Raw genomic sequence first — 16060 nt, 5'->3', positions numbered from 1 at the left:
GATCAGCCACAGTAGCATTCCCCACAGGAAATTTGCAGAAAAATCCTTGTGCCACACAGAGCACCACTGTATCCTCAGCTTGCCTAGTGTCTGGAAGGCAGCAGTGAGTTATTAGCTGCATGGAAGGTGCCTGCAGGGAGCAGAAACAGTGAGGGAGAACAGGGGTGACAGCTTTTTGGCACTGGGTCACAGCACTGATTCAAGCCTAGCATTTTTGTGACAACAGAATGGTGTGTTTCCAGCTGTATTGCATTATCAGGGAGGAAGGGCTGGAGTGAGTATAAAGAAATCTAAAGGTGGTCACTGGGGAAAGACTTCCTTGCAGATGGCAAATTCCTGGACTGGAGCAGTGGTCACCTGGCCTGTCTCAGCTGCAGCTAAGCAGAAAATGACCCTCTGCCAGAACACGTCCAGGTGTTCACAATGCTCATCCCCCACCAGAATCACCCCACAGCACCCTCTCCTAACTTGCTGCTTTAACCATGTACCCTCACCTTTGCTGAGAACTGAAACCAGGTAACTTCAAACTCTACCTGAGGCAACAGCCACCACTTGTGCAGTGCAGCACGGACCCTCAGCACACCTTTACCAGCAGCACTGGCTGCTGTGCTACAAGGAGACAGGGAGAAAGGAAGGGATGCCAGAGACCTGTGCCCTGCAAGCCCATCACTCTTTTCACTGACAGCCCACATTCAAATCTCTGACAAGCTCTTCTTTCATAGAACCTGTACTTCAACAGAGGAAGTAATTTATAGATATCTTCCCTGACAAGAAGAACAGGGAACAGGGGCACTGAAGAGTGATGTCTGCCTGCAGTGACAGCTCTGTTGTAGAGCTACAAATCCCAGCTTTCCCTGAGACACATGTAAAACTTCCTACAGCACACTAATCCAGGTCAAATAGACAGAGGAGAATCTTCTTTCCCAGCTTATTTCCTTTCAAAAACTCCAGGTGATCAGGTCCTGCCACTTGAGAAGCACTTGCAAACCAACCATTTCTAAAAGCAAGAGAAGAAACACAGCCCTGCTCTCACGTCAGAGTGACAAACCATTGTAAAACGATTCGCTTCCCTCCCCTCCTACTCACTCGTGTATCAAAAAACATTCCGTTCAAAAGCAGCTCTTTAAAGCGGTTATATCCTAAGTGATTTGTACCACAAGGCTGGCTAGTTTTAGCCCAGCTACTTAGATCATAGTTGGATTTTATATCCTGGTTAGCTGGCGGGACTCATGTCCAGTGCTGAGCTGTGGGCAGAGGATGCTCCTGGCCAATGCATTCCCGGCCAGGAGAGTCAGTACCACAGTGCTCCGCTCTTTCTGCCTATTCAGTAATGAGCTCTGCTGTTGTATCTGTCCAACTCCAGCTCCCAGACAGGAAGGAAAGTGGGCAGTGCTTGAAGATTCTTACTTTTTCATAGATCACGGTTATGTTTAACATGCTCCATACTCACAGCAGCCAAAAAGCCATTTGCAGCAGCACCGGGCTCCCCAGGGGCCAATCTCGGCACAAAGAACCCTTGCTGAAAGTTTAGTGAGGTCATATGTCTGGCAAATGTAATGGCAACAAATTAAACTACTTTTTTAAGAACTTGGCTTCCATCGTGCCTTGGAGATCCAAAACAAAATCCTTAACTCTTCATAGCCTCCTCCTGCACAGAGCTAACCCCATCAGGTTTGCAAGGCAGGATTTGTCCTCGAGCAGTGCAGAGGCCATGTCAGCCCAAGGACAAGCCACAGGCTGCTCCTCACTTGGCTGCTCCACTGCTCCCCGAGTTAACAGCTTCACAAATGGATCACTGCAGATGTGCCCACATTAAAAAAAAAAGATCATGAGTGTAAAAGTGGGTTTAACTCGCTCCAGAGGCTGCTCTCCCCTCAGCATTCAAAGCCTGTGGTGCTTAGTGGATAAAGCATGGAGGCTCAGAACAAGACAGGCAACAGGATTTGGGCTCCTCAAGATTTTGGTTTTTTTAGGTTGTTGTTCAATCTTTAAGCACAAGGATTAAAATGTCAGTCTTGTAGTTTCCAAGCCTTGCCTTTGCCTGCCCCTCGAGCAATAGCCAGCCTTCAGAAGTGCTGGTACATTTAAAGCCCTGTTCCAGGTAAAAGGGTTGTAAGGGGGAAAATGAAGTTGCTGAGATTCAAGACAAAGAAGGTAGATAATACTGTCAGAATCTTTTCAGATTACCTTTCTTGCCTCCTAAATCATATAGAGGTTCAAAGATTCCCTCTCCTTCTGACTCCCCACTCCCATCCACCCAGGGTTAGCACTACAACAACAACATGGAATAAGAAGGTAAGAAAAGCAATTTTCCCATTCTGCTGCTTTTGATTGGGATAGAATTATTTTTTATCCAGTATCTCCTATAGGGCTGTTCCACATTTGTGCTGGTAACAGAGCTGATAATTCAGGGATGCTTTAGTTGCTGCTGAGCAGTGCTTACACAGAGCCAAGGCCTTTTCTGCTTCTCTCCCCACCCCAAGAGAGGAGGCTGAGGGACAAGGAGTTGGGAAGGGACAACCAGGACAGCTGAGCCCAACTGACCCAAGGGATACTCCAACCATGCTCAGCAAATAAAACTGGGGAAAGAGGGAGAAAGGGAGGGCATTCACAGTGCTGGCATTTGTCCTCCCAAGTCATCATCACATGTGATGGAGTCCTGCTGTCCTGGGGATGGCTGAACACTTGCCTGCCCATGGAAGTGGTGAATGAATTCCATATTTTGCTTTACCTGATCAATTGTTTTTATCTCAACCCACAAGTTTTCTCACTTTTAGTCTTCTGATTCTCTTCCCCATCCCACTTGGGGTGAGTGAGGGGCTGGGTGGGGATTAGCTGCTAACTGGGGTTAAAACGTAACACCCTACATCCCACTTGTCCTCAGCACTCGAGCATTTAACCTGTTTTAGAAGCACAATTACATCTTTCAAATGGATTCACTCAGAACACCTGAAAAGGAAAACCATCTGTATCAAAAGTGCCTAAATGTGGGCACCTCTGGACACACATGAAATGTGTCAATTGCACTGCCATCCTCTCTAAAATACTACATACAGTTGCTTCTGTGTCTCTAAGACATTAGAAACTACACATTAAAAGGTTGCAAAGGCTATTTTTAAAGTAAATCACAGAATATTCTGAGTTGGAGGAACCCACAAGGATTATTGAATCCAACTCTTTAAGTGAATGACCCATACAGGGATCAAATCCACAACTCTGGCATTATTAGCACCACACTCTAACTGAGCTTAAAAACTGATATAGGAATGTTTCAATTTTCCCCTCCACACCCCAATCCCAAAGGCCAGTCCACAACACTGGGGATCAAGTTCAAAGTTTAAGCTCTTGCAATTGATTTTTGTCATTGTTTCAGTGGCAGCAGATCAGGGCAGGAACAGCTGTTTTTCCAGCAGCAAATTTACCACAGCATCTTCGAGTCCCCTCCTCCCCACCCATCTGCATCACCACACAAGCTCATTTCAATGAAAATTATGTCAGTCTCTCAGCAAAAAGCCACTGAAAGCTTAGAGCAAGAGCACAGAATATCACCACTGAATTGATTCCATTAAGGGAAAGTAATGATTTATCATACTAAGAGCCTGGAAACAGAAAACAAAGTCTGTGGCAGAGCAGAGAGAAACTCATCATCAACCAAGCATGGAAATGAGAAAGCTCTCAGCCTCCCACAAATGAAGGAGTGAAATATTGTGATCATGCCAGCAATGGGTTCTTAGAGATGTACAAAGGACCAGGAGGGAAGGAGACCAGAAGCTTCCTAGTGGCTGGCAGGAAAACACAACCAGCCCCCCCCATGTGGGATGAGGCATTACCACCACCAAGGTACTGTCCCAGCCAACACAGCCTGCAACAAAAACAGGTGCAACACCAGAACCCATCCCAAAGCCAAAACCACACGGCCTGGCCTCAACACCAGCTAAACCCCATGTGAAGTAAGGATGCCAGCCTGTCCTCAGGCAAGCATCCAGAGTGCCACAACATATGTGGAGATGGAGGCCCTGGAAGCTGTGCAAGGCTGGCAGGGGCTGGTGGCACAAGGTACCAGCAAGGGCAGGGACTGAGGCAGCCTCCCTGTCTGCAGAGCTCAGACAGACAGTGGTGAGGAAGGTAACCCTGGGGTGCTCAAGTTTCTCCAGGAATGTGGGTCAGAGTTTACTGCAAGAAAGGAGACCACCAGTATGTGTTAGCAGAAGAGGTGTTGCAGACAGGATCTCCCAGAAGTCCAAATTCTTGTGCAGCTACATACTGAACAGCTGCTCAAGCCCCAAAAAAGTCAGGAGGGGCGATGAGGGGAGGAAGGTGCCGGAGATGAGCTACTCAATTGTGAAAACATCTGCAAAACGACCAAAAATTAAAGGCAGCCCAGTATGAGGGGAGTTCCATGATAGAGAAAACATTCCACTGTTTAGTTCCCTTCCTGTCCCTTTGCCCTGTCTTTAATTTAAGAAGCAAAGATGAAGCAAAATCTCCTTGGAAATCACCCTGCATCTGACACGCTGGGGCCTCTGTTCCAACCTCAGTCATTTTTCCTACATTGCACATGGGAGCAGGTTGAATGTGTCAGGTTTAATCACCTCGGCACAAATACCATCCAGGGTCTCAGCTGCTGTGTCAGATTTGCTGTGTGAGACTTGGCTGAGACAAACCCTTCCGGGTGCCAGTTGCACAGGACATCACCTGCTCCATGTGGTCCTGGACCAGAGGTGAAATACCACTGCCCCAAATATGCTGAGAGCACTTTGCTTCTCACCTTCAGGCAGCACAGGCCTCAGCAACAAGCCTAATACAGTCTGGGCCAGGCATCTGGCAACTCCAAGTTGCTTACACACTTTAACTTAGTAGGACCAGAGACAGGAGAGATGTGACCTTCCTGGTTAGTACTCAGTCCACGTGCTGGTTGCTGTACTTCTGGAAAGCACAAGAGATCACAATTGTTACCCACACTTACGAATAAAATATTGCTTTTATTTTAGTGAAGTAACAAAGCTATTTACAGACACAGTAACTATACATTCCAATTGAAAAATAGATTGTGCTCAAAATTGTTAAAGCAAGTCACACACAGTCTGTTAGGAACACAAACAACCTCAAACCTCCCAATTCCTTCAGCTCCTGTCTGATCTCAGGAAATCAGTTTGTTTTGTTCTGAAGGATTTTCTGCTGAGTCTCAAGACATTCCTTCAGCTTGTCTTCAGTAAGTGTCAGCCTCTGCTCCAGGATGGAAACTGTCTGCAAAACAAAGTGAAAGCTGCTGTTGAGCTACTGACAAAGACACACTGCACACTGTACTCTCAATAAAATGTGCCCAATAAAATGCTACATTCACAGGAATATTTCGAGGTATTTCTAGGCTGGAACTCCAGTGTCAGCATTCCAGCAGGGCTGAGCCCCGTGTGACTTCAGAGAGGAGCAATAGTAGACAGTGGGCACAAAGCCCTCCTGCAGACAACACCAAGCACCCATTTCAGCACTGGTGCTTTCAGACTGGGCTCTGCATTTCCTTTCCTGGACAGGTTCATAAGGCACCAGACACTGGAGAGCCACCAGACACGCTTCTGCTAACGAGGCACACAGATTTTAAACAATTTTGCTCAGTTATGGCTCTGATTTTATCTCTTTGCTTCCAACCATTTCCTCCCTTCCCTGAACACCATGGGTCTGCTGTAATTAAAACACTCAAAACTTGCTGGACAAGCACCACGACAGGCAAGAAAACCTTCCCAGCCCAAGACAATGCAGCAGGAGATGGAGGGGGAAAAGTCCAAGTGGCAATATCTCCCTCAACATAATGCCCACATTTCTTTGTGTAATCCAGTTACCCTGCAAAGGATGGCTCTCTTTCTCCTCAAGCTGAAGTCATGTACAGGATGCACAGGAAGAACATTTCAACCACGTGGCAATAAAAGCTTCTGCTGAAAACCTTTTATTGATCACTCCAGGATAATCAAGGGCCCCAGCTATGCACAACCACTTTCAGCTCCCAGAGACACCAGAATGGCTGATAATGGGTGGTGATGATTTAATGCTTTAATATCCATAAACTTATCAGCAACGATCGATAGCTTCACATTTTGGGCATTTTTACTGCATAAATAACATCCTCTGCTAAAAACAAAGGATGCTCAGAACCTTGGACTTTAATAAAGTAATTCAAATAAACTTGGACAACCGCTGTTTGTATAGCAGTTATACATAGAAAGCCTTTTAATAGCACATTTCGTAAGCACATCTCTAAGTGCCTGACAAAAGCAAGCAGGTCTCATTATCCCCATTTTACAGCTGGGGAAACGAAGGCACAAAGAGAGGAAATAGCTTGGCTAAGGCCACTTGAGACTAAGAAAAGTCTGCTGTAAAATGATTTGGGGAATGAGACAAGTCGTGGGGGAGAAGAGAAAACAGACATAGTAAAAAACAACAGCAGGCATAAGGAAAAGCCATCTTGCAAGACTGCATCAAAGAAGTCAGGAAGGGCTTGAGGTTGTCCAGTGCATCATAACGTACCTTTTTCTCCTCCCTAAACACAGTTCAAAGCTTATTTCTAATAGATTTCTTATTTCTGACCTGTGACAAGGCAGAAGAGCTCTGCTGCAGGTGCAGAAAGCTTCACCTGAAAGAATAAACCCTACATTGCCCAAATATTCCATGAGCTACGGCACCAGCTGCATCTAAGTTTTTTCCTCCTCTACTTCCATCCCTTAGAGGCACAGGAACTGAAGTACACAGAGAACCAAAAGAAACATTGTGGAGCCAGCAGGTAACATCCTAGGCGCCCCAGAGCCAGCAGGAGCCCTCCCATCTATTCAAAGGAGAGAGGACTTAATCTTTTCCACATCCAGCCATGCCATTGCCTAGTGACTGTCTTGGAGAGCAGAACAAAGCTACCAAGGGCAGAACACAGCAGGCCAAATGTCTACCAAGGGTTTACAGCAAAGATCTTACCCTTTAACACCCAGACAGAGAATGAAAACCAGTAGGGATGCTGGCTTTTCCATCTAAGAAATGAACTAGTAACTCAACACTCCAATAAAAAGATAGAAAATGAAACATTGCATCAAATTTCCTTTAGAAAGATAATTGGCTGAATTAAAGGCCCAGTCACACTGCCCTGCCAGAAGCAATGCCCAGATCACTCGTGGTTCCTCTGCTCCATGATTTACTGCCACCATGATCCTGTCAATAGGAGTTAAGAGCTGTTACACACGGCACCATGAGACACAAGTAAAGCAGATTTCACAAAGTGTTGAATTTGTGAGAAAGCTGTAAGGAAAATGTTTATTGGAATGGAAATTGCACGTAAGTATAAGCAGAAACTTGCAGTAAGTATTTTTTGGAAACTAAAAGTGGAAAAGTAGCGGTCAGAAATTAAATTCAGGAAGACCAAAGTAGGAATCAATGACTCTAGTCCATTTAGACTTGAATGTATGATGAATATAAGTAGACAGGGCATCTGATATCCTATGAAGGTAAGGGAAAGTACAAATACTGCCCAGCTGCTATAAGTGCTATATTGCAACTTGCACAGAAAAGCTCCTTTATTAGCAGCTGAAAGTTTTACAGTATTTCCACGCTGCTATTTATAAAGCAAGTCATTCTCAGGAGGCAAATGAAACTGCACCCATTCAACTCCTGCATGCTTTTGCTATGGCTTCTCAAAGATAACAAACCCACAGTTAAGCCAAGGAGGAGAACACTGTTAGCCAGATCCAGTGAGGATTCACCAGAGCACAGTTTGCACTCTGTGGCAGGATCTGGGCTTCCTGAGGTGCCAGGAATTCAGTACATGTCTCCATTACGCACCAGGGAGTAAATGCTGGATAATTTATTGAAGTCCTGGCTCAAACTGGCAGAAGGACAACAGCTTAGGCTTAAACAAGAAAAAAAGATCAAGCTATTTATTTTTTAAGGAGTATTTTTGACATTGCAGTAATATACTGAGCATTACTATGGGCACCAGAACAGAATACACGAATTTTTCACAGAAAACTTAAATCACTTCTACCAACACTTCTGGCAACATTTGTCTTCATTTATCTTCACAGACTCAGCACTGAAAAAAAAACACTCTTCTCTTTGGAAACACTAATGAGAAATTATGGAGAAATAAAAAGTTGCCTCCAATTTACTTAAAAATTCTGGGAATACTCACTCCCATTCTCCCCCAGGACACCTGAACTGTAGCACCCAGCAGTCATGCTTGCTTACCTGATGACAAGCCCCTTATGCCATTCCTCCATGTTATTTTTACAACCCGAATAACAGTGATTTGGGATGCTGCTCCAAGACCCTCTCATCGCTGTCTTTTCCTTAGCACCTCTTAAACATGTTTGATGAAGCAGCAGACAGTTCAAAAGCCACTGGCCTTAGGGCTGGAGCTTCTGCAGCAGCCCTGGAGGGGCGTTTGAGGAGGACAGATAAGGGGAACCAGGTGCTAATTGAATGCCAAAAGAAACCAGTTCCACCAGCACGGAAGGAAACCTGAACAGCAGAGCCCAGAGCCAGGGAGCAGAGGTCACCAGCAAGGCTCTGGAGCAGCAGTGGAGTCCCTGGCAGGAGAGATGCAGCCAGCCAGATGGCAGCTAGGGGTTAAGCAGGACTTAACCTGGAGCTGGGGGCAAGGCGGGCAAGGGCACAGAGGGGTGGAGTAACTAATGCTCACCCTGCTCAGGGACACTCTCTGCTAGGCCAAAGGTGCAGCACAGGACCTTTCCAGTACCCACAGGGCCTTTCCAGTACGCAGCCACAGTGGCTCTGAGTTAGCCATGGAATAGCACAGGGGACAGAACTGCCTGTCTGATCACCAATAATCAGGGAACACCCCCCAAAAAGTATGGACACAGCAGTTCCTCAGATAAGTAACAACAGCTTGGCTGAACCTACAAGGGATATGATCCAGCACAGTGACTGCACCACAGATGTGTTCTTGGCTCTGGGCAGGAAAAATAGGACACTTGCACTTCTATTCCTGTTTCTTCATAGCAGAAAATCCCTCTCTTCATTGATCTCAAAGGAAGCAGAAGTAGTTTTCTAGCTTTACTTAAAAAGATTCTCAAAAGTTTGCTCCACTGTTTTTTCTAAGCATATGCTAAAACATTTTGCAGTGCACTAACATATCAAACAGCTCAAAGACAAAACATTACTTCTGCCTCTTCAGATTTTTCTTCCCTATCTGACATGTTAATTTATGAAGACAGAATTTTCTTTTCAATCTATAAAAAAACAAATCACCCACAATAAGCACACAACAAATGCAGAAGTTTGTACGTTTCTGCACCCACACTTTCTCCACTCCACTGTGTGGGTGCAAGGCAGAACTTCGGGCTTGATGGTTTTTAAAAGGTCTATTGAAGACTACATATTGCCCATAGGTTTACAGAATGGGACTTGTCACGTTTGACCTGGAGTTGCAGGTTAGAGAGCTCTGCCCTCTGTAACAAGCATGGCCAGTGCAGGTGTGTTTTCAAAAATGCCCTGCTGCAACTTCAGGTGATTTTCCCTAAAATTAGCAATTTCAGAGCCCACTTTACTCCCAAACATGGCCAAGAAGCACATGTGAACTGCATCATAAAAATGCTGCCTTAGCATCCAAGGGGCAGCCAGGTAAATTAAGCCTGGGAGCCCTTTCTCTAAACTAATGCAATGAGTGAAACAAACTACCATGTGAAGGGTTTGCACTGGGGTAGCCATACCTACCTTTTAACAGGAGGAAAAAAACCTTAACTCCCACCACTAATCACAGTTTACAACTCCAAACTGCAGCTGCAAGATTGAAAGGCTCATGGGAGAACTTATGCAGCGAGAATTCAAGCATGAACCTGCCTGGCAAGAACAGCTTCTCCTCCTCCCATACCATGCTGGGTTTTGCCCCAACATGCAGCCAGTGCCTCTCCACCTCAGCAGCTGCACTTGGACCCCCAGAGCAGATCCCTGCTCTTACCAAGCACACCTAAAGAGAGCTGGGCTGCTCTCCTCACCTGCAAATTGGAATTTAACAGCTTTGCGATGGCACCCAAGCCAGCTACACACCTTCTGCACCTCTGAAACATTCTCAGCAAGAGCTGGCAGTTCAGACTGAGTGAGGAGATAAGTCTCATCTCACAGTAGAACAAGGCATGAAGCTTTCACAGAATTAACACTTTATGTAGCAAACAAACACCTGCAAGGACCAGCCTTACTCCAGCCTTAACCTCAGAGTGGGTTTTGGTTTAAAATAAAATGTGGGGTATTTCTAACAGAAATGATAGCTCCTCATGTGCTCAGACTGAAACAATATGTGCTACCCCAAACATTTAAAATCATGTCTGTAGCTCCTCACTATCTCAATGGCTTTGAAGGCAAACTCTAATGTGAATTCTCACAAAGCCTATTTGCATAGAATATTTCATACCAGGCTGAATTAGTGAGTGAAGACTCAGCACTATCCTATTCTCTAATTCAACACCATGAATTTTCCTGGGTTTACTTTATAACTTGCTTCAAATTCTACAAACCTTTATTATTGTTCCTCCAACACACTTAGCTCCAATGTGGCTGGACTGGAACATCTTGGTCAGTGCTGCTGTACAGATTTGAGTCAAGAAGTCCCACAGAGCCCTCAGTGCAGGTGCAGGTTTTGCACATCCGGGCAAGGTTCACTGTGGGGTCACATGGATTAGGAATACATGACAATGCCTGCAGAAGGACAAATGCCAGCACTAGCCTGACCTCATCAGGATCTGCTCAAGTTGTGTTGCTAAACAACCTCTTTGTCTGTTCTCTAGTGCAGGGCATGAGAGTTCATAGTCCCACCAGGCCTCTTCATCCACCATTCAGACAGCCCCTACTGAGGACACTTGAAAAGTAAGGGATTTATTCTGTTTAGCAGCCCGAAGCACTACAAGAAGGAAATGGTTACTGAGAAAGCTCAAAGCCAGCGCTCAGCTACCCTCCCCTTAGTATTCAAATGAGGGTGGTGAGGCCCTGGCCCAGGCTGTCCAGAGAAGCTGTGGCTGCCTCATCCCTGGCAGCATTCAAGGCCAGGCTGGATGGGGCTGTGAGCAACCTGGCCTGGCAGCAGGGTTGGAACTTGATCAACTTTAAGATCCCTTCCAAACAAACCATTCTATCATTCTCAGCTGCCATCTCTCCTTCCACCTCCCAGCACACCTCACTTTCTGCAGAATTACCTAAATTACAGTTTACCACCCCTTTCACTAAATCATAGGAGCAACTTAAGTGTAATGCACAAATTCCTGCTGTGGTACTCAGCAGAGCAACAAGTGATCACTTGCAGTGCTCACGGTGCTTTTTACAGTCGGAAAACCACACGAGCATACACAAAAATTCCAGTTCCATCCAGTGCTTGCCAGAGCAAGCAGCATGATCAGTACCAGTATCACAGTGACCAAAGGGACCCTGGGGTACAGAAAAGGTTGTCCTTTGTATTAAATCAATCCTAGCTACAAAAATGAGCCACAGGCTCCACCAGTTTCATCCACACAGGGTAGAGACACAAGGCACAGAAGCCCCTTGCAACTGAGTCTTTCCATTGACATTCCCTCTGACTAGAAATGTTTCATCACACGTTGCTGTTGCTTTAGTCTTGACAGCTGACCAGCCAATGCTAAACTGCACTTACATCAGATCCTACACGTTTCTAGAAGGGAATGGTTGATGGCTTCAGTGCAGCTTAGCTTCCTTGCTGCAGAGCTCCCAGACCTCTGGGGCTGGGCCAGCACAGCAAAAGGAGTCAGGAGACTCCCAGTTTCACAAAAAAAAAAAAACCACAGCTAGTCAGAATGAGCTACAACAAAATGTCCAAACATGCACCTTGACAGCAACTGCACAATACAGAGGTTAGAACCCCAAATGACCAGAGGTCTTCCCCAACCACAAAGATTTCAAAGCCTTCCCATATCCATCCCCTGCTTCTGAGAGGATGCAAATCACTCACCTAAATGAACTCAGCTGCTGGTATCCAATAGCTGAATAACAATTCATATTAATCGTCAAAGTCTGCTTGTGAAAACAAATTGTGGGAGGTGTTTAATATTCCTTCCCACTGAAGGAAAATGGAAGGTGAAGGTCCTGTTAACATTCAGGGAGCAGATCAGCACTTCTGAAGAGCCAGCCTTCAGAGGGTGCCCTGCTAAGACAGCAATTTCCCTCAGAGTGCATTTCATTTAAGCAATCTTAGAAAGGAGAAAAATGTATTTGCATTAAGATTTTATAACAAGCATATTTTGGAAGTAAATTTCAGAGGGGAAAAAAAAGTTGCTCGGCTCAATGACACTGAGGACTGGCAATAGCCAGGGTACTTAATTTGTTTTGAGGGAGAGATCAAAGCTACTGAATCTTTAAGAGATGGGTCTGATTCACAAGAAATAGCCTTTATGTCTTTTAAATTCAGATTTAAAAACCAAGCTCATCTGACACTCCACAGATTTTCAGATGAGAACTTTTTTATTAGTGTTTCAGATTTCAAACTATTTCTCTTGGAATAAAAATTACTTGCAGTTTTTTCCTGTATATTGGGTCCATCGGTGTTCAGGTCTTGAGAGCAACACCAAAAGAGAAATCAAGACATTTGTGCACAGCAAAGGTAGAAGCACTTGGGACATGATCCCCCCACCACCGCCAAATATTTCTTCTTGACTTGAAACTACTTGAAGTCATAAAGCATATATTTTACTAATTTACATTCAGTGCCTCTCAAAAGAGAGACCACATTCATCCCTCACCAACACAGGCTTGAGATCACATCTCAAAAAAGGAGTAAAAAGTTGATTTTACTCGCTTTCATTACTAAGCACTGGACACACAAACATTTTCAGCTTTAATTAAAAAGCAACTTACTTGCGTCCAAGTCTTTTTTTTATGCTAAAAAAAGTAATTTAGAAAAATTCTTTCTCTACCTGCAATCTTTTCTGGAGTGAAATAATCCTTTAATCTCACATGAGCTAGATTGTCCTTCAATTCAGGCTTTGGATTATTGTACAGATTTATCAAGTCTTCTCCATTTCACTGTGTTGTTTTGTCCCAGCTTCAATGCAAGATTAGTTTGGGGAAGCATATAAAGCCATTTCCTGTGGGTGGATTATCACAGCTATTTATGAATTTTTATGCTAACCTGGTTCTGAACTCTTCGTTTGGAGAAGACATCTTCCTTCCCACATAAAACCAGCAGCTTTTGCCTCAGTGCCTGCTGCCCACAGATGAACACAGCGAACACAGCAGCTGGAGGTGTTTGGAGTGAGGACAAGAGTACATTAAAATGTTTGAAGATGATCACTGCAAATGCAGCCAAGACAGTTACTCACAGATGATCTTTTCAGAAGGGTAGCTCAGCTGTAAATGCAGGAAATGCACCTGAACCAAGCAAATCTTTGATATCTGCTACATTTTTGTTTCAGCCAAAAGACGCCTTTCCGTGCCAGGTTATCCAAGAGAGAAAATCACCTTGTTTTCCCCTTAAATATTCACCCCAACTCCTCATATAGGCACTGAGATACTGAGATCCAGTCTTCAACAGAAATGAATAAATTGATAAACAGTTTGCATTTTCATCCTTTCCACATCTCTGACATGCCAGTAGAGGATTTTTAAACACTGAGACACTGACAAGAGAATAAGCTGCAGGAAAGGGAGGAGCAAAGCATCAGTATAATACATTTATTATTCTCATCTTCCTCATTCTTTTGCCAGATGTGAATTGCCTGCTTTCCTACACAGGGGAACCAGGGCATCTAAGTAATCCAAAACTACTGGGAACAACTGGCTTATGTCCAGGTCTCAGCTTCACTCTTCAAGGCAGCAGAATTATTAAGCATATGCTACTCTCCTGAAAAAGAGCCATGTAAGGCCAAACACAAACTGCTTTTAGGAAAAAATATGAAGACCCTGTCAGGTCACATTAGCCCAGTTTCTTACAAGTAAAATGAAAGAGATCCTGACAGAGCTTTGGGGAGGAGGAGGAAAAAAAGGTTTCATTGAATTAAACACCAGTTGAAAGAAAGTTGCCAAAACTTTAAAGAATTGAATCATACCAACAACATAAGAATAAGCTTAGCAAAGCTTCTATTCACTCTCGTGGTTACTGCTAGTTGAGATACACAACAGCCACTGGATTCTTTTGATCCATCTCTCTCTCTGATAAGAACTGAAGTGGGCCGCTGAAGGAGCAAGTCTGCTTCAGTGTATCCTCCTGTGCAGGGCACAACACCTCCACAGCCTCAGTGATTGGTGACTGGCTGGAAGAGACCTCTGAATTGAACAAAAACAATCTCACTCAATCAAAGCACATGACACCTCATTTCATCTGGAAATCTACTGCCAGCAGAGGGAAGGTACTAATAATTGGTGATGCAGCTTCAAGTGTGCAGCTCAGAACAAAGCTGTGTGCTGGCAAGAGATGACAGCCCACAGCTGATGTCTTACTATCACCTCTTTCAGCAGAAATTGGAAGTATTTTCTCTCCTTCCCACTTCTACATGATACCAGGTTTAAACCTTGAAATGACAGCTACAGAAAAATATATTAGGAAAATAAATTTGGCTTAGATCTGCATAATTTCCCCAAGTAGTTTATCACAACTTTAACCTTCCCCCACCGGAACTTTACACGATGGCAGCACAGCCTTGCATCCACAATAAGAACAATGAACACTGGAACTCAAAATACCACATCAGAAATGAATCCAAGCTCCCATGGAGCTAACAGATTAAATTCCTGAGAAGCCTATGGATGGCTATATCAATAGAGGGTTTCTGGAAATGTCACATGCTCTTTCCCTTCAAGTGGATGGCCCTGCTTATGCCCTTAGAGTTCTCCTGAAACACGCAATACTCAGGAATTATGATTTTAACAGAGCACTAGGAGCACCTTCAGTCCTTCCCCAAGAAGAGAAAATAGTGACACCTGTTAAGTGTTGTTTATGAAAGTTTTCTGTTGTTTTGAAGAAGCACTGGTGTCCTCCTTTCACAAAGGAGTCAGCAGGCCCAAAGCTGACACACACACGTTGGTTTGAATCTGCTGCCTGCAGGGAGCAGCACCCATTTGTGCTTTGGCAGAAACGCCTTGGAAAGACAACCAGCCCCACACCACCAGGCACTGCTTCCAGTTCACGTGGATCCCTGCACAGCACAGCTCCTACCAGAGCACATCCAACTGCATCACAGAGGGGTAACAGTGGCTCTGCTGGAGCTGCACTCCATTCTACCAGCCCAAGTTGGAAAAGCCATAGTTCAGACATGCAAGTCAATGCCCTCCACACCTGCCTTGCCACCTGCCCACATCCCTCCTCCCAGAGGTGCCTTCTGCCTTAGTCCAGGAATGAGGAATTCTTCCAGGCTCATTTGTTAAAGATTCTTTGGTGTCAGTTTGTGTCACTGCTACATATCAAAACCTTGGCATGAAAGCAGCATGTCAGGAACACCTATCTGAACAAATGCATCAGAATGGTGTTAATACAACATACACAGAGTAGAACCAAGAGGAAATTAAGTACTTCAAAGATGGTAAAAATGCTACGAAAAAGGTAAAAGGTTGAAGAAAACAGTTACTCAAGGCAGCTTTTTGGTTTTTTACTATTTCAGGGCTATTTCCAATTTTATCCTATAACTTACTAATTTATTCCTCCCCCACTGATCTCAATTTCTCTTTCTGCTAGGTTTAAAACAACATTTAGAATTTTCTACAGTTACACAATATCTTCGACAGAGATATCTGCATTGCTTATATTTAGGTTAAATCCCACACGTACTGTTTACTGCAATATTTGCCTCCTCTAAACACCTATGAAGTTGAAAAGGAGCCATTACACATCCATCATCAGAAATGTGGATGTGATTAATGTAATGAAAGATAACAATCACATTCCAAGCTTACTAGGGAGACATAAAAACAGTATTAAAATATTTTGTGTATACACTGGGTTGCTTTTTACTCACAAGTATGAGGGCCCAGTGTCACACAAGATTTCCCTCCCCTCCTCCAGTGTTCAGTGTTTTAAAGATCACAGCAAAAGTGCTTTTTTGCATTCCTGCCAAGTGAACTTAAATACCTTTTG

The 16060-nt window shown here is 44.4% G+C and overlaps 1 protein-coding gene across 6 annotated transcripts in view; it reads right to left on the bottom strand.

Moving 5' to 3' along the window:
- The window catches only part of POC1A (POC1 centriolar protein A), a 96657-nt gene that overhangs the window by 19515 nt on the left and 61082 nt on the right, over positions 1–16060 (bottom strand). For 3 of the 6 annotated variants that reach the window (XM_038149218.1, XM_038149221.1, XM_038149222.1), the window contains one exon: positions 4952–5247. In XM_038149218.1, coding sequence (XP_038005146.1) covers positions 5149–5247 — 99 coding nt within the window. In that variant the 3' untranslated portion in view covers positions 4952–5148. Of the gene's footprint in view, positions 1–4768; positions 4927–4951; positions 5248–16060 lie in introns of those variants that run through there. The other 3 variants (XM_038149224.1, XM_038149219.1, XM_038149220.1) reach the window with 2 other exon arrangements.

The sequence above is a fragment of the Motacilla alba genome, chromosome 12 (assembly GCF_015832195.1).
Source record: "Motacilla alba alba isolate MOTALB_02 chromosome 12, Motacilla_alba_V1.0_pri, whole genome shotgun sequence".
NCBI lineage: Eukaryota > Metazoa > Chordata > Aves > Passeriformes > Motacillidae > Motacilla > Motacilla alba.
This window is presented reverse-complemented; position numbering and strand designations above follow the sequence as displayed.